This window comes from Heloderma suspectum, chromosome 1 (assembly GCF_057233095.1).
Source record: "Heloderma suspectum isolate Gila_16-S chromosome 1, 16-S_ref, whole genome shotgun sequence".
NCBI lineage: Eukaryota > Metazoa > Chordata > Lepidosauria > Squamata > Helodermatidae > Heloderma > Heloderma suspectum.
The window spans coordinates 310,045,728-310,061,539 of record NC_139458.1 but is presented as its reverse complement, the minus strand read 5'-3'; the positions used below and the strand labels follow the sequence as shown (position 1 = coordinate 310,061,539).

Genomic DNA, 15,812 nt, shown 5'->3' with positions numbered 1-15,812 from the left:
TTTCAATGGGCTAGAAGATGTCAGGGGGCAGATCCATCCCTCCCAAAGCTCCTCACCCTGAAGCTCTGCCCTCTGACATCCTGACCATTTTCCCTTTCTCTGTGACAGAGAGGCCTAGATAAATACCTCTATGCACAGAGAGGTTCTCTCCCCTTTCTCTATACAGAATCATAGAATAGTAGGGTTGGAAGAGGCCTATAAGACCATCGAGTCCAACCGCCTGCTCAGTGCAGGAATCCAAGTCAAAGCGTCCCTGACACATGGCTCTCCAGCCTCGTCTTGAATGCCTCCAGTGTGGGAGAGCACACCACCTCCCTAGGTAGCTGGTTTTATTGTCGTGTTGCTCTAACAGTCAGGAGGTTTTTCCTGATGTTCAGCTGGAATCTGGCTTCCTGTCACTTGAGCCCATTATTCCGTGTCCTGCACTCTGGGATGATCGAGAAGACATCCTGGACTTCCTCTCGGTTACAACCTTTCAAGTACTTGAAGAGCGCTATCATATCTCCCCTCAGTCTTCTCTTCTCAAGGCTAAACATGCCCAGTTCTTTCAGTCTCTCCTCGTGGGGCTTTGTTTCCAGTCCAATAGCTCCATGGAGAAGGGGACTCAGCTCAGCTGGCGCCTGGAGGAGCAGCTTCTCCAGGTGTTGGATGAATGCACAGCCAGCTTCACTTCTCCCTCACCTTCCCGGCACCTGCTGAGTAACTTCTCCAGGCACCGTCTGAGTGCTAGGGATGTACGAAAGTCACTTACCTTTTCGAAGGGTGACATTCGTGGTGGAGGGGAGGAGTTCTGTCCCTCCCCCCGAAATTCTCTCCGGCCGGCTCCACTCTGCGGCGATTCCGCAGAGCCGCTGGCCGGGGCCGCCCGCAGCCGGACTTCCAGCCCCTGGGCAGCCTGCACAGGGACAAAAATGGCGGCTGCCATAGCCGCCGCCATTTGCGCCCCTGTATTTTGCTGTGATAGACTACATAAATATTTACGTAGCCTATCATGGCCAAAAAAAAGGGTACGCAAATTGCGGCCACCGTAGCTGCCACCATTTGCATTCCCTTTTTTTGCCGTGATAGGCTACGTAAATACTTATGCAAATGGCATCCCTGCGTTAGCCATGATAGGCTACGTAAGTATTTACGTAGCCTATTACAGCTATAATGAAGACGCAAATGGCAGCCGCGGACGCAGCCACCATTCACAAAGCAGCATGAACGGCAGCAGGTAGATGTCCCGTTTCACATGCCTTTCGCAGGGTGGGGGGCGGGGGGCTTCATTCCGCCACCGATTTCGGGGGGCCGAATGCACCGGCACTCGGACTCACTGACATCCGTGGCGGAATTCTCTGACATCCCTACTGAGTGCACAGTCGGCTTTGCTTCTCCCTCACTTTCTAGAATCAGGAGAAGGGGAAGGAGGACTGAAGCAGACCTAGGTGCTCCATGACGCACCAGCTGGGTCCTGAGTGAGTTCACACTGCCCCTTCACCAGTCAGGGAAGGTGAGGGAGGAACGAAGCCAAGTGATCTGCAACCTTGAGTTGCTCCTCAAGGCTGTGGCACAGTTGCTGTTCTGCCCCATCTCCTTTCTCAGAGTGGAGAGGGCCTTGCCCAGGGCTTCTGCGGACCAGATGGGGTGGCCTAGTGGACCTTGTTGATTTGATTCACATCTGGCATGGGAGCACGCAGTTTTTGTAGTAATATATAGGATTGGATTCTGGGCTTATAACAGCCTGAACTACAGTAGTTCCTTAGCAAGCAACATGTTTTCCATTTCAGGAGAGTTTGGTGAAGTATGCAGTGGGCGCCTAAAGCTTCCAGGCAAAAGAGATGTTGCAGTGGCCATTAAAACCTTAAAAGTGGGCTATACTGAAAAACAAAGGAGGGATTTTCTTTGTGAAGCAAGCATCATGGGACAATTTGACCACCCCAATGTTGTTCATTTAGAAGGGGTTGTTACCAGAGGTAAGTAGATATCAGATTTGACCTTCAGACAACATTCTAAATGGTTGAACATTGCTATGATTCAAAAGAAGTAGATGTACTCTGTAGATTAATGGATTTTTCTCTTGATGCGTAACTAACTAAAGCAATGTTTAGTTTATGCTACAACTTGAGAAAATAAGATTCATGCATGCTGAAAAGATGAACTTTGCAATATATCTTTTCCCTAGGTCCATTTTGCCTCAGATACTGTGTAGGAAGATAAGATTTCTTATGTCCTTTGTTATTATCTGAAGTGAAGTGTCATTTTCCCAGAGACCTACTCACACAGCAGGAGTCAGCAGAACACACTGACATTTTGATTTGTATGGTTTAATTTTGCGAATCATGACCATATTCTGCACACAGACATTTAAGGACTTATTAGATCTTGGTAACTGTGTTGGGAGCTTCAAGAGCATTCATGCCTCAGCCGTTCAGCCCTTCAAAGGAACAACATATGTTTTATCAGGAATGTGGGGAGCTACTGTGTTCAGATTATGAGTTCTTTAAACAAAGTGTGCCTCCTTTTTTCTTTTTCTTTCTTTTCCCTTTTCTTCTTCTTCTTCTTCTTCTTCTTCTTCTTCTTCTTCTTCTTCTTCTTCTTCTATTTTTTAGGAAAACCAGTAATGATTGTAATAGAATACATGGAGAATGGAGCACTGGATGCATTTCTCAGGGTGAGTGAGTGCCGGAGGGAAACATATATAGCACTTCAAAAATAAAATATATATGCTACCAATTTAGCATAATAAAACATTTTCAGTGTAAAATGAGAACACGCCAAACATTAAGAGATCTCTGAATGGTCTCAGTAAAATCAGATTAGAAATTAGAAGACCAGACGGGATCAAACAAAAACATTTTTGGCCATCTAAGTGATCCAATGTGGGACAGATATTGTGGTTTTGATTACCATCATAGACTGAGACCTGAAGCCATATTGCAGGAACACATGCAATATGTGTCATCACATTTGTATCTTTTCAGTATTGTAGAAAAGAAAGATCCCTTAAATTAAGTGCAGCAGTAATTCAGAAATGAAGGAAACACTTTTTTTAAAAAAAGTCTCTACATTAGCATAAGCTAAAGGAGTGTTAACAACTTTTTGTGTCAATTTACCATTTTTAGTAGACAACTTGCAAGACACTACCAAGGCCAAAAAGAGCAATAACTATGTTAGGATCTGTAGGCTAAATGTACTGCATGGATCCCAAAGTATTGGTAGCATAGTGTATTTTCCCTGTATTCTTCCATCTCCTGCTTCCCTGTAATGTGATCCCATTACATTGTGTAAGTAAGTGGGTGTGCGCATGTGCATGTGTGAGTAAGTGAATGGGGTTGGTTTTGTGGATCTTTTCCACATGATCAGCCCTGCCCCTATAATTGGAATATTCCTAGCATCATGGGACTCCACCATGGAGAAGCAGCTTCCGGTCCCATACCGCATGGAGTGTGAATATGGGAAAGGGGACATACACATATTTGGTTGTCAAATATGAGACAATCTTTAGCTACAGCCCAGCAAAGCACAAGCACACAGCAGGGATTCGAGTATCGGGGGGGAGCGGTGAAATTGGCCGCCAGAGACCCCAACGTTGCCCAACCCTGATTTTTTAAAAAAACGTAGAATTTCCTGCCCTTCCGTGCCCCCATATTTTGTTGCACATACAAGCTGTCTATTTCTACTTTTAGACAGTTCTACAGGTTTGCATAACCATGGTCGCCTTGGTGGATGATATGAGGAGGGCTCTGGATAGGGGTGAATGCTCCTTCCTTGTTCTCCTCGACCTCTCAGCGGCTTTTGATACCGTTGACCACAGTATTCTTCTGGAGTGCCTGGAGGGGTTGGGCATTGGAGACACCGTATTGCGGCAGTTCCGGTCCTTCCTCTCCGGCAGGTACCAGAGGGTAGCACTGGGAGAGGAGGTTTCGGACCCGTGGCCACTCACTTGTGGGGTGCCACAGGGTTCCATCCTCTCCCCGATGCTATTTAACATCTATGTGAAGCCGCTGGGGGCCATCATCAGGAAGTTTGGGGTGCGGTGTCATCAGTATGCGGATGACACGCAGCTCTACCTCTCATTCAAATCTTCACCAAGGTTGGCCGTAGAATCCCTGTCTAAATGTCTGGAGACGGTGAGTGGCTGGATGGGGAGGAATAAGCTGAAGCTGAACCCTGACAAGACCGAGGTACTTTTGGTGGGAGACAGGAGGCTGGGGGATGTTGACCTGATGTTGACTGGGGTATGGCTACCCTTGAAAGACCAGGTCCGCAGCCTGGGGGTCATTTTGGACTCCCAGCTGTCCACGAGGCTCAGGTGTCAGCTGTGAGCTAGACAGCACTGTATCAACTCCATCTGATATGGCGGCTGCGCCCCTTCCTTCCCGACTATCTGCTCCCATCGGTAGTACATGCCCTGGTCTCCTCTCATTTAGACTACTGTAATGCGCTCTACGTGGGGTTACCCTTGAAGGCGGTTCGGAAGCTGCAGCTGGTACAGAACACGGCAGCTCGCCTGATTAAAGGCAGCCAGTGGTGAGATCACATCACTCCAGTGCTGAAGGAGTTGCACTGGTTACCAGTTGTTTTCCGGGCCAAATTCAAGGTGTTGGTTTTGACCTTTAAAACCCTATATGGTTCCGGCCCAGCCTATTTTAAGGAGTATCTCCAGCAACACCAGACAGGCGCAGGCCACTTAAGAAGATCAGCCTCGGATGGCCTTCTCTCTGTCCCATCAGCCAGGACAGCTAGACTGGTGGGGACAAGGGAGAGGGCCTTCTCTGTGGTGGCCCCCACTCTGTGGAACTCCCTCCCTAGGGAACTCCATCATGCCCCCTCTTTAATGAGCTTCCGCCGTGCATTAAAAACGTGGTTGTTCAGGCAGGCATTTGGGGTGGGTTAGGGTATTTTAGAAAATGTTTTTATTGTAGAATTTTATTGTTTTAAACTGTTTTATTATACATTGTACATCGCCCAGAGTGTTTAAATTTAATAAATAAATAAATAAATATTTCTATCATTCATGGGTAGATGGATGGATGGATGCACACATGCACCTTGTTTAATATAGACATCTTTTGCCCTCAAAATGCACTTTCTTTCCAAAATGCTAATGGACGCTATATTGGTTGATCCAACGTGTGTATTTTACCATAAGGCTTGCACATTTCTCCACCCTTGTGGAGACATTTAGTGTGAACTAGGGTTTATACCTAAACAATCCTATACAAATAGGCCTGCACATTTCCATCAGCTGCAAAAAAGAAAAAGAAAAGTGGTGGACAGATTCCATGGGAGGGACTGCAGATGAATTTGTGTAAGCCTTGATTGACACTGAAGTCCTACATGTGGGCTGTAGGAGGAGAGTCGTGCATGAGGCTGATGTAGAATATACAGATCAGGCCCTGTGTGGACCCTAAAGTACAGGGAGATTAAAAAAGTTTAATTTCTTCCCTCTCAACTGTGCCAAGAAGTATTTATCTCCTTTTGTCTTACTTCAGAAACATGATGGACAATTTACAGTAATTCAGCTGGTGGGGATGTTGAGAGGAATTGCTGCAGGAATGAGATACCTGGCTGATATGGGATATGTGCATAGGGACTTAGCAGCACGTAACATTCTAGTCAACAGCAATCTTGTTTGTAAAGTATCAGACTTCGGCCTGTCCAGAGTTATAGAAGATGACCCGGAAGCTGTCTACACTACAACAGTAAGTTGTACCCCAAAAAGATACATTCCATTCAAGTATATCGTTGCACACTCCTGACCTTCCTGAGCGGTGAGAGGTTCCAAGGCCTGTGCTACCTGTGTTGGGTTTAATTTAGAAGAGGGAGTACTAGAGATTTATGACTTTTTTCAGTTTTTTGGGTGATATTTGCTCTTTTAGAAACATGCACGTAGAACAATTGTATAGTGTAGATGTCAAGTTACTAGTAGAGCATAAATGTGCAGCATGCACAATCCTACAAGGCAGCAAAAACTACAAGGTATCGGATCCAAAGCGGAAGGTACACTGCAACCCAAGGAGCCTTCAGCCAACTGTGACCTCTTTCTCACTCTGCTTCTTTCTCTTTATCTCTGTGTTCCTAACTCCCTGCCTCCTGTTCTGTCACACACACCCCTCCCCTTAGCTGGAGGGGCAGGTGTTTCGCCTTCCCTAAGCTCTGATGGTTTTCCATTCAAACATCTCCTTTTCCAAAACATTAGCTTTCATCGAGGGAAAATCATTCCACCATCCAGGACTACTAAGAAACTATCTTTCAAACAAAGGAATTTTCAGCCAGTCATAACAATGTCTGTTCCCGAGAGAGGTTATATTAAGAGTAATAATATGGTGGAGCTACACACGAACACACACACGCCCCTCATTTGAAACAAAAGGAAACTGATGGGAGGAGGAACAAGCTAGGTGGAAGGAAGCTATTTTTAAAACAGCTTTTCTTGGAGAATTCTAGATTAGCTTGTAATGTTTTGGCACTTGTACATTCTTGTAATGCCGCTTGGAAACTGTAGTGTGGGTGCAGGCCACAGTGCATTTTCTAATCTCCTGTCGGTTGAGCGTTTTAAGTCCAAATGCTGGAATGTGGAGGTGGACAAGGCAGCTGCGGAAGTCTTGTCACCAGACAGCGGGTGGCTGCCCCTCTAGGAACAGCCTACAGCAGCATGTAATCTCCACCCACACACCTCCAAAGTTCTTTTAGACATGTGTAGGAGAACCTTATCCTGGGAAGTGGCATGATGATATGAAAATGGGAATTGTAGATGACATGCATATTGGCATTGGGAAGCTACCCTGCAGTCACCTCCTGAAGCAATAGGGATACTAACACTGAACTAGAATGCCGGCTATCAGAAGCAAAGAAAGCTTCTCATTGAGACTGAATGAGAGGTTAAAGTAATCAAGTTCTGATCATGTGCCAACAGCAGCTCCTAGCTTTGCCAATGTCTGACGCAAAATTGAGAGAATCGGATTGGAATACTTCTTGTTATTAATTATAAACTAGAGTTTCAGGGTAAAGATGCCTGACTCATAATAAAAATGAGTATTACGAGAATTGAACATTGATATTACATGCCTGTTATTTGCAAATTTTGTTGGGAAGCTCATCACTGCACAATACAACATCTGGAGAATGTTCAGCGATGCTCAGTGAAGGTCGATAATGTCATTGGCCCACATCTGCGCTGATTACTGCTGGCTGCTGTCCAAGACCAAGTGCTATGTTATGGCATCTGCACAATACGGTACCAGCCTAGCTCCCTAACTGCTGCCTGTATTTTCATATGCTTTCTGGACTGCAGAAAACTAGCACGCCAAGGATAAGATAAACTACAACCTTCTCCCAGACATGCTAGTTTAGTTTTCAGTGTACAGGAGAAAGAAAAAATGTTTAAACATGTGTTCATTGCAGTGAATTGAAGTGGTGCAGTCCAGTAATAGCTTTACCATATGATCCTACAGAGCATATAGCTTGACTCTGTAGAAACAAAACTTCTACAGAGTTTGTAGAACTCTTGTGAGATCTTCCAAAATTTAAATGGAAAACATAGGTACAGTTTAATTCCTCAGATTTAGTCTTCTTTTATATTTCTAGAAGATGAAAATCAAGTAAGGTGTCTATCCACTATCATGTGCAGATTATTTATTTGTTTGTTTGTTTATTTATTTATTATTACAGTTCTAGCCCATGTTTTCTAGGTGGGGTACAACACTAAAAAAACTAAAATGCCTTAGAACTGTTAAAAATATAAAATACAATACAAATATTTAAAAGAATAAAATATAATATAATACAAAACAAGGAATAGCACAGGTATCGATAAAACATACCATGTTATTATTATCACTATGCAAGTTTGATTCGGAAACTTTCTGTTTCTATAGGGTGGCAAAATACCAGTAAGGTGGACAGCTCCAGAGGCCATACAGTATCGCAAGTTTACATCAGCAAGTGATGTATGGAGTTACGGAATAGTTATGTGGGAAGTAATGTCTTATGGAGAGAGGCCTTACTGGGACATGTCAAATCAAGATGTAAGTTCCAAAAATGCAATGATTACCTCCTTTTCTATTGCTTATAATGTAAGATCTGAATATGTAGAACTTACTAATAAAATGGATTGGGTATTTTTTCCCTCTGTAGGAATATACCCAAAGGCAGTCAGTGCAACTCATATTTTGTATTATAAAATAATATTTTGGAAAGGAATAAATGTATATTTTTGTATGTATTTGACCTAATGTGAGCTGATTATTAATCCAAATGCACAAAATCTAAGTATTTTAATTTAAAATATCTCATAATTACTGGCCCCACCTATTTTGTAGTCTTTTATTGCTTAGTAACTGGCAGTGCATGAAAAAGCATACACAGATATTACACTTGAAAACATAAATTATTAGACAAAGGCCGGGATACAAAGGGTTGCATGGTCCATGCACACAATGGAGTCTTTTCAGCTCTTCTTCCTCTTACACACTTAAAAAGGCACTCCTGGAGGAGGGATACCAAATCACTCTTATATCTGGTTCATCGTTCATGTCACTTTCAAATGTGTTCATTCCTAAGTCCATGCTATCCTATTCCTGCAGTATTCTGCAATCTTTTTTTTAAAAAAAGCCACATGAAAATTCATATCTAAATACGCATTCATAAACGTATTTTCTCTCAACGTATGCATTTATAAATGTATTTTATCTGAACATATGTATTTTTTGAACTAATAACTGCATCACAAAATTTGGAGAAGTGCGAAATCTGAAAGATAACTACATACCAATTTGCACATTAGTCCAGGAGTTACTATTCCTCAAGCATTTCCCTCATGGAGGTTGGTGGACCTCTGAAGCAGTACGAAGGGCTTCAACTGGGAAGGCAGGCAGCTTGGCAAGAGCATGTGCAGAAGCACTTTACGCTTGTCCACAGGGCATTTTGGATCCCTGCCATTGTACAAAAGCCCACATATTCTGTAAGATCTAATACAATTACAAAAACACTCAAACACAAGCACATGAATCATAATAAAATTATGGAAAAGTTAAAAGAGAGAGACATCCAAAGCAGCAGTTTTCTTCTCTTCATTTTATATCTGATCAGATCTGTTGTTACAAATTATATTCAAACAAAATAATATAATCCTCCAAGTAAAGGTAGGGGGTGTGGGACACTTTCAAAAGACAACATATAACATGGTGTGTGTTTTCATTCTAGGACTTAGGCTCAGTCTGTCATTTTTTTTCTTACAAATAGAAGAAGAAGAAAAAACATGTTGTCATCCCCACACCCTTGATCTTGGCCTCAGGCTTATCAGGTGTAGAATGAGGGGCTGTTTTCATGGCACCCAATTTAGCTCTTACAAAAGCATTTATGAACTCCATGTTGTGTATGGAAGTCCTATATGACTAACCTTTTCAAAGAGACTTATTCCTTCCACAGCCTAGTCTTTTTCACATGTAAAGGAGAGTGGTTTGCCCTTATAGAAGCCTTAAGTAGCCCCTGAGCACAAAAGTGTGTAGCTGTGGAGTAGCTATCCCCCTGGAACAGTTCACAAATTTGGCACAATAAACCCTCAGTTCAATAGACAACATAGTTTGGTCAATTGGTTTCAAGGATGCTAGTCAGCAAAGGGGAAGGCAAGCTATTCCCCATACTACAAGAGTAGGAATTATGGCAAGGGGGAGTCCATACTCTCTTACAGAGGCCTAGATAAGTCATATGAAAACACTGGCTTAGGGAATGGAGTTAGAGAGTTATGTAGTTCTCTTATTTAGCAGTTCCTAATACTTTATATTGAGGCTACCTTATCCTGCAAAAGCTAAGCTCTAGAGTTTAAGGATACATTTCCATCAATCTATAAAATAGATTAAAATTAATTAATAATAAATATTTAAAATATTATTATTATTATTTATTACATTTATGTCCTGCCTTTTTTCCTCCTTAAGGAACCCAAGGCAGTATACATAATCCTCCTCCTCTCCATTTTACCCTCACAATAACAACCCTGTGAGGTAGGTTAGGCTAAGAGTCTGTGACTGGCCCAAAGTCACCCAGTGAGCTTCCATGGCCGAGTGGGGACTAGAACCCAGATCTCCCGGCTCCCAGTCCAGCACTCTCACCACTACACCACACTTTGCTACATAAAAATATTTTTTATGTAGAGAAATGAACTGAAAGCAAAAAAAAAAAGGTACCAATATGCATAAGAACAAAAAAAAAAAGCCACCCTGGATTAGAACAAGGGTCCATCTAGTCCAGCATTCTCATCACACAGTGGCCACCAGCTGCTCACAGGAAACCCACCAGCAGGACATGAGTGCAACAGCACCCTCCCACTCAAGTTCCCAGCAACTGGTGCACATAGGCATAATGCCTCTGATACTGGAGGTAGTGTATAGCCATCAAGACTAGTCATTGATAGCCTTATCCTCCATGAATTTGTCCAATCCCTTTTAAAGCCATCCAAATTGGTGGTAATCACTACATCTTGTGGAAGTGAATTCCATAGTTTAACTGTGTGCTGTGTGAAAAACTGCTTTCTTTTATCTGTCCCAAATGTCTCAGCAGTCAGCTTCATGGGATGACCCCGGGTTCTATGCTTATCCCAGAATTCTAGTATTTTGCATTTGAAGCAAAATGAAATGTATTATAAAAGCACATAATGGTTTGAGTTATGAAGACAAATAGCAAATACATTGTTCAGTATTGGACTGGTGATATGTGGCAATCTGAAGAGGAACTGAACCTGAATACTTTCTGTCAATGGAGCAGAGGTGTTTTTGTATGTGATAAGAACTTGCATAACTCACTGTAGTTGCAGCTGAGTTCTACATAGAATCTACATGACCCATTGTAGATGTATAGTGTGAAACTATCACGAAATGAAGGTGATTGCTTTTGCTAGAACTATCTATAAATTACCCACTCTGTTTTGGAAACCTTTGGGCTGCCCCCGCTCCCACCCACTGCAGGGAGGCCATTTCTAGTGTAATTGTGCTTTTACCTTTAGCGTGGCAGTAACATCCATTTTTGGTTCCCATTTTCTATCGTTTTATAATACGTGGAAATCAAAATGTAGATACCAAGTGAAATTTCATTTCCTTGTGAACATGTCTCTGTGTGTAAATAAATATTAGAGGAAATAATGGCATTTCTCTGTAAATATTCTTAAGATTGAGTGATCGACACTGAAGGCTGGTGCAGAGGTGGGGCGGGGTAAAAAAAATCTACCATATAAAATCTAAATGATGAGTCAGTTTGGCAGAGTGCAGAGTTGTTAATATTTGACAGGTCTCAGTGTCAGAGATTTCATGGACTGTCAAAATATGGGCAAACAAGTCCTTGGGGCAGAGAAAAAGAAATATTTACATTCCCTAGACACCCAGTAGAGTTTCACTCCTTTTGACACCTTCCTTCTGTACTAGATTCAAACATAAAAGGTGTCTGACAGGAATATAAGATGCCTCAAAGCAAAGCTTACCTATCTCTCAAAGGATACTAAGGAAAGAACTATTAGAAAGGGCTAACTCTTTCTAATGGACCCTTTCTAATAGAAAGGGACAAAATCGATATTTTCATACTTCTTGTTGGAGTTTTGCATTGGGCTTAAGGTATTTGCTTATCCCATAAATAGCTTAGTGGAGCAGATAGTTTTGTTTGCAGCTTCTATTTCTTACAGTGACATGGAGAACAATAGACCAGTTATTTTCTAATAAGATATAAATAAAGCATTTATTTCCTACTTGCTGAAAAAGAGCTTTAATTATTTTAGTCTACTGTACATTTATTTACCTACTGCTTTGCAAAACAAAAAAAGGCAAATCAGAAAACAAATAAAAACCAAGTGAAAACCACAAGGCAGAAGAGATAGTCCATTAAATGTATGGGTTTTGTTCCTCTTCTGTTTTGTTTTAGAACCCAAAATTTGCATGTGAAACTGTTTACAGGTAAAATGAACTTGAAGTAATATGCATATCTTACTATTAGCTGGGCTGACAATTTCTAGGTATTTCAATTTCAGACAAGCAGCTTACAGTGGCTTTCACAAAAATTTTCTTGAAGGGGAAAACTAGATATTTTAAATAAGCAGAAGCAAATTGAAACATGATTTTCTTTTTTCTTAACTCTTTGAAGGCTTGTAGTTTAGAAGAACCATTCAAAATAATCCTCAGCATTTCCTAATGATATAAATTTGTTCATGTAAATCCACTAAAGATTTGGTGAAGCATTTGTACTGAAGTATGTAGTTATTATTGACTCAGACTTATGTTCTTTCAGTCAAACCCAGTGTTGGCTAACCACAATAATATTACTTGCATTTTGTGTCATTTGTATTCACCAATATATACAAAATAGTAAATGGAGTGAATAGGACAAGGGAGACTATTTATGACATATATCTGCCTATGTGAACCTGAAGTGATGCTCATTTCAAGTAGCAGGACTAGAGAGATCTGTGTTAACATCTGTTTCTCTGCTGAGCTTGCTCGAGTTTTTATCCAATTTGCATGCAAACCTAAGAGGCTACACATTTATTTAAATTTATGATTAAAATACCTTCACACCTTAGTATGGAGTATTTTCTCAGACGAAACCAAATAATGTGAAACGTAAACCTCCAGACCATTTATTCTTTTCCTATGTAGTTGTTGCCTGTCTCCCTTTATCATTATGCTTTGATGTTAAAACTTAGAATTATTTACCTTTTTTTACAAGCACATTACAATCAAACATAAAGCTGCCCTTTTGAAATTCTGATTTTATTTGTTCAGAGCCTATGTATAAAAGTGGTCTAAAGCTTTTTTTTTTCTTTTTTAAAAAAGGCATTATTATCCTTGGCGCTTTTTCTCTTTCGTTCTGTTTAGCTTTTGTTACCTGGATGAGATATTCTTCCAGCTTCAACATTCTCATGGTCATGTTTTGGATTTCTAGATCGATTGGCACCAGTCAGTCAAAGAATTGCTTTACTGAGGGAGATCAACAAGGCATTTCATTTCATTTTTTTGTTCTGGTGTGTAATCCATGTAGTAATTCTGTGGAGCATTCACATTTTATTTATAGGTGTCTAAGTTTAAATTTCATTGTAATAATAATTATTTTGGGAGTGAAGAACAGTTGTGTCTTGTAGTGACTTTATTTATTTATTTATTTATATCACAAGAATTTATTACTCACAAGAATCCATAAGGCAGCTAACAATAAGATTAAACTATCAGTAAAAAAATAACAAATATTTTTGTCTTCATCTATTTTGCAATATTTTCCCTATATATTTTCTCTATATATCCTCCTCTGTATTCTCTTCATAATCCTAACTCTCCACAAATTTAAATAAATGAAAATGTTTTGGGATTCCTGAAGCAAAAAACTAACTTCCAGGAACCCCTGTGTGTATTCTCCACATTCAGTCACCATCATAGATAATTAAGACTATAGAACAAGAAAACACAAAATTGTAGCCAATTAAATGCATGTGACACAAAACTGAACACATTAGATACAAAATGAATACTGTTTAAACAGAATGGATAGTATAGGGAGTAAAGTCTCCACCAGGTTTGTCTTGAAATGTTTGTTATATATGCATTGCAACCTATATTTCTTTATGGACCAATAGGATGTTGGCTTAATGTAGTCATATATTTGTGGTTGATGTCTGTGTTTATGATTTTATACAATGTTATAGTTTTCTGCAGCCCCCTCTTGCCTTTTTATGGGAAATGTAGGTTCTTGGTGTCTATTTGCCATTCTTTCCTGTCCTCTTTCATTTTGCAGTCCAGCATTCTGAAAAATTTGCACACATGAGACTGGTGTGTGTGTGTGTGTGTGTGTGTGTGTTAAATAAATAAATACCTACTGAATTGTCACCAGCTTTTATTTATCATGGCAGCTTTATTTCCTAGGGCTAATTCCAGAAGAAAACACTGATCCTGTTTTTTTTCCTACAGACTGCTGCTGCTGCAAAAAAAGTGTCCTGTGCTACCCTTCAGGAACAAGCACTCTAATTAGCAATTCTAATGTTGTTATGTCTGTCAAATCCCTACCCCCCATCCCCAGTGTTTTAACACTTTATACAACCTCTTTATTGCTTCCCACTGTGTTTTTTTATTCTGCCCTAGGGGCTTATAGCAGTTTCCTATGATTTTTTCCCCGCTTCATGTTCCGATCTTTTACTTAAATTCCAAATGGGCTCTGCTAGGAAGTCAAAAAGTGGGTGTAACTCTTCCTACAGACATTAGGTCCTCCTGCCCCATATCACAACGCACCACCTTTTCTTGTTAATACTGGACTTTCCTTCTACTGATTCATTCAGATATCACCCAGCCAAGCTGTGCTTAACTCGTGTCACATTGCATTCAAGTCTAGTTTTGCTTGTTGTCAGGTTGAATATGAGAAAGTTCTTTTCTTTTTTTAAGTACCTTTATGTTGTCCACAAATGTTCAGATAATTTTCTTGCACAGAATGCATGAATGAATGCCTAAACCTCTATTAATTTAAAAGCTGCTTTTTTCCCTGCAAAAAGAAAAAAAAATCCTATTGGGCAAATGCTATTGCTTTCAAAGAGCATCTCATGTATCAATTTATCAGCTGCACCCTTGGTGAATTTAATTGCTGTTCCCTGCTGCTGATTTGACTAGGTAATGCAACCATGTTCTCAGCATACACCACAAAATAATCTGTTTAATAAGCATGGAAAATAAAAACAAGTTTATTATGCAGCAACATGAATGCACGTGTCAAAACAACGGGCTCTGTTTGAAAGATACATTTCATAAAGCTTTGATTGCTTAATTTGGCTGCTTGATTCTTCATGGGCTGTAAGAATTCAAAACAATGTTGTTTTGGCTATTAGGTTATAAAAGCAATTGAAGAAGGCTATCGCTTGCCAGCACCCATGGACTGCCCAGCAGGCCTTCACCAGCTGATGCTAGACTGCTGGCAGAAAGAACGTGCAGAAAGGCCAAAGTTTGAACAGATAGTGGGCATTCTGGACAAGATGATTCGGAACCCAAATAGCTTGAAAACTCCTTTGGGAACTTGTAGCAGGTAAGTTACTGATTATATTTCTTAGTGTAGGCCAGATTTCTAGGCTGTATTTTCTTTTCAGTTTGGCAGCTGTTAGCCACCATGGGGGGGTGTACAAACATCCCGTGATTAAGATGCCTGTACAAGGGTAAACCGGCAGATAATCTAGGCTGTGTTGTGCGTAGCTTATCATAAACCTAGGAGGAACTGACAAAGGAAGCTGAACAGGGTCCATGTTAGGGATGGCGGAGAATTTCTCCACGAATCTCGGGGAGGCCGAATACCAATGCATTCGGCCCCCCGAAATTGTTGGTGAAATTCTCCGCCACCCCCCCGGGATGGGACTTACCTCCCTCGAATGTCCCTCTCGGCGGCGGGTCCCAGCGGGAGTTCGGCGGCGGTTCGTCGGGGGCGGGGGCGGCGGCTGGTCTTCCAACCGGCTGCCGCCACCGCCATTACAAAATAAAGTAAAAAAAAAAACAAAACACCCGTAATAGGCTACGTAACAATTTACGTAGCCTATCACGGCTAGATTTCCAAAGTCAGCCGTGATAGGCTACGTCAGTTGTTACGTAGCCTATCACGGGTGCGTTTTTTTCCCCCCACTTTTTTATTTCGCTGCCGGAGAGACGGGGCGCTTCTCCCCGGCCTGAATTTCGGCGAGGCGGGGCGCCTCCCCCCCCCGGCCTGAACTTCGGGGGGAGAACCGAAGCGCCTCCCCCCCACCGCGAAGCAAGCTGCGGGACCAAGTAAGTGCCTTTCGTACGTCCCTAGTCCATGTTTTGAAAGAAATAGGTAATAGTAGGGAT

At 41.4% G+C, this 15,812-nt stretch overlaps 1 protein-coding gene across 2 annotated transcripts in view; it reads left to right on the top strand.

Moving 5' to 3' along the window:
* EPHA7 (EPH receptor A7) overlaps positions 1 to 15,812 on the top strand; it is a 262,568-nt gene that overhangs the window by 238,505 nt on the left and 8,251 nt on the right. For both annotated transcript variants that reach the window (XM_084827132.1, XM_084827131.1), the window contains 5 exons: positions 1,770 to 1,955; positions 2,592 to 2,653; positions 5,478 to 5,687; positions 7,863 to 8,012; positions 14,831 to 15,024. In XM_084827132.1, the coding sequence (XP_084683258.1) occupies positions 1,770 to 1,955; positions 2,592 to 2,653; positions 5,478 to 5,687; positions 7,863 to 8,012; positions 14,831 to 15,024 (802 nt within the window). The remainder of the gene's footprint in view (positions 1 to 1,769; positions 1,956 to 2,591; positions 2,654 to 5,477; positions 5,688 to 7,862; positions 8,013 to 14,830; positions 15,025 to 15,812) is intronic.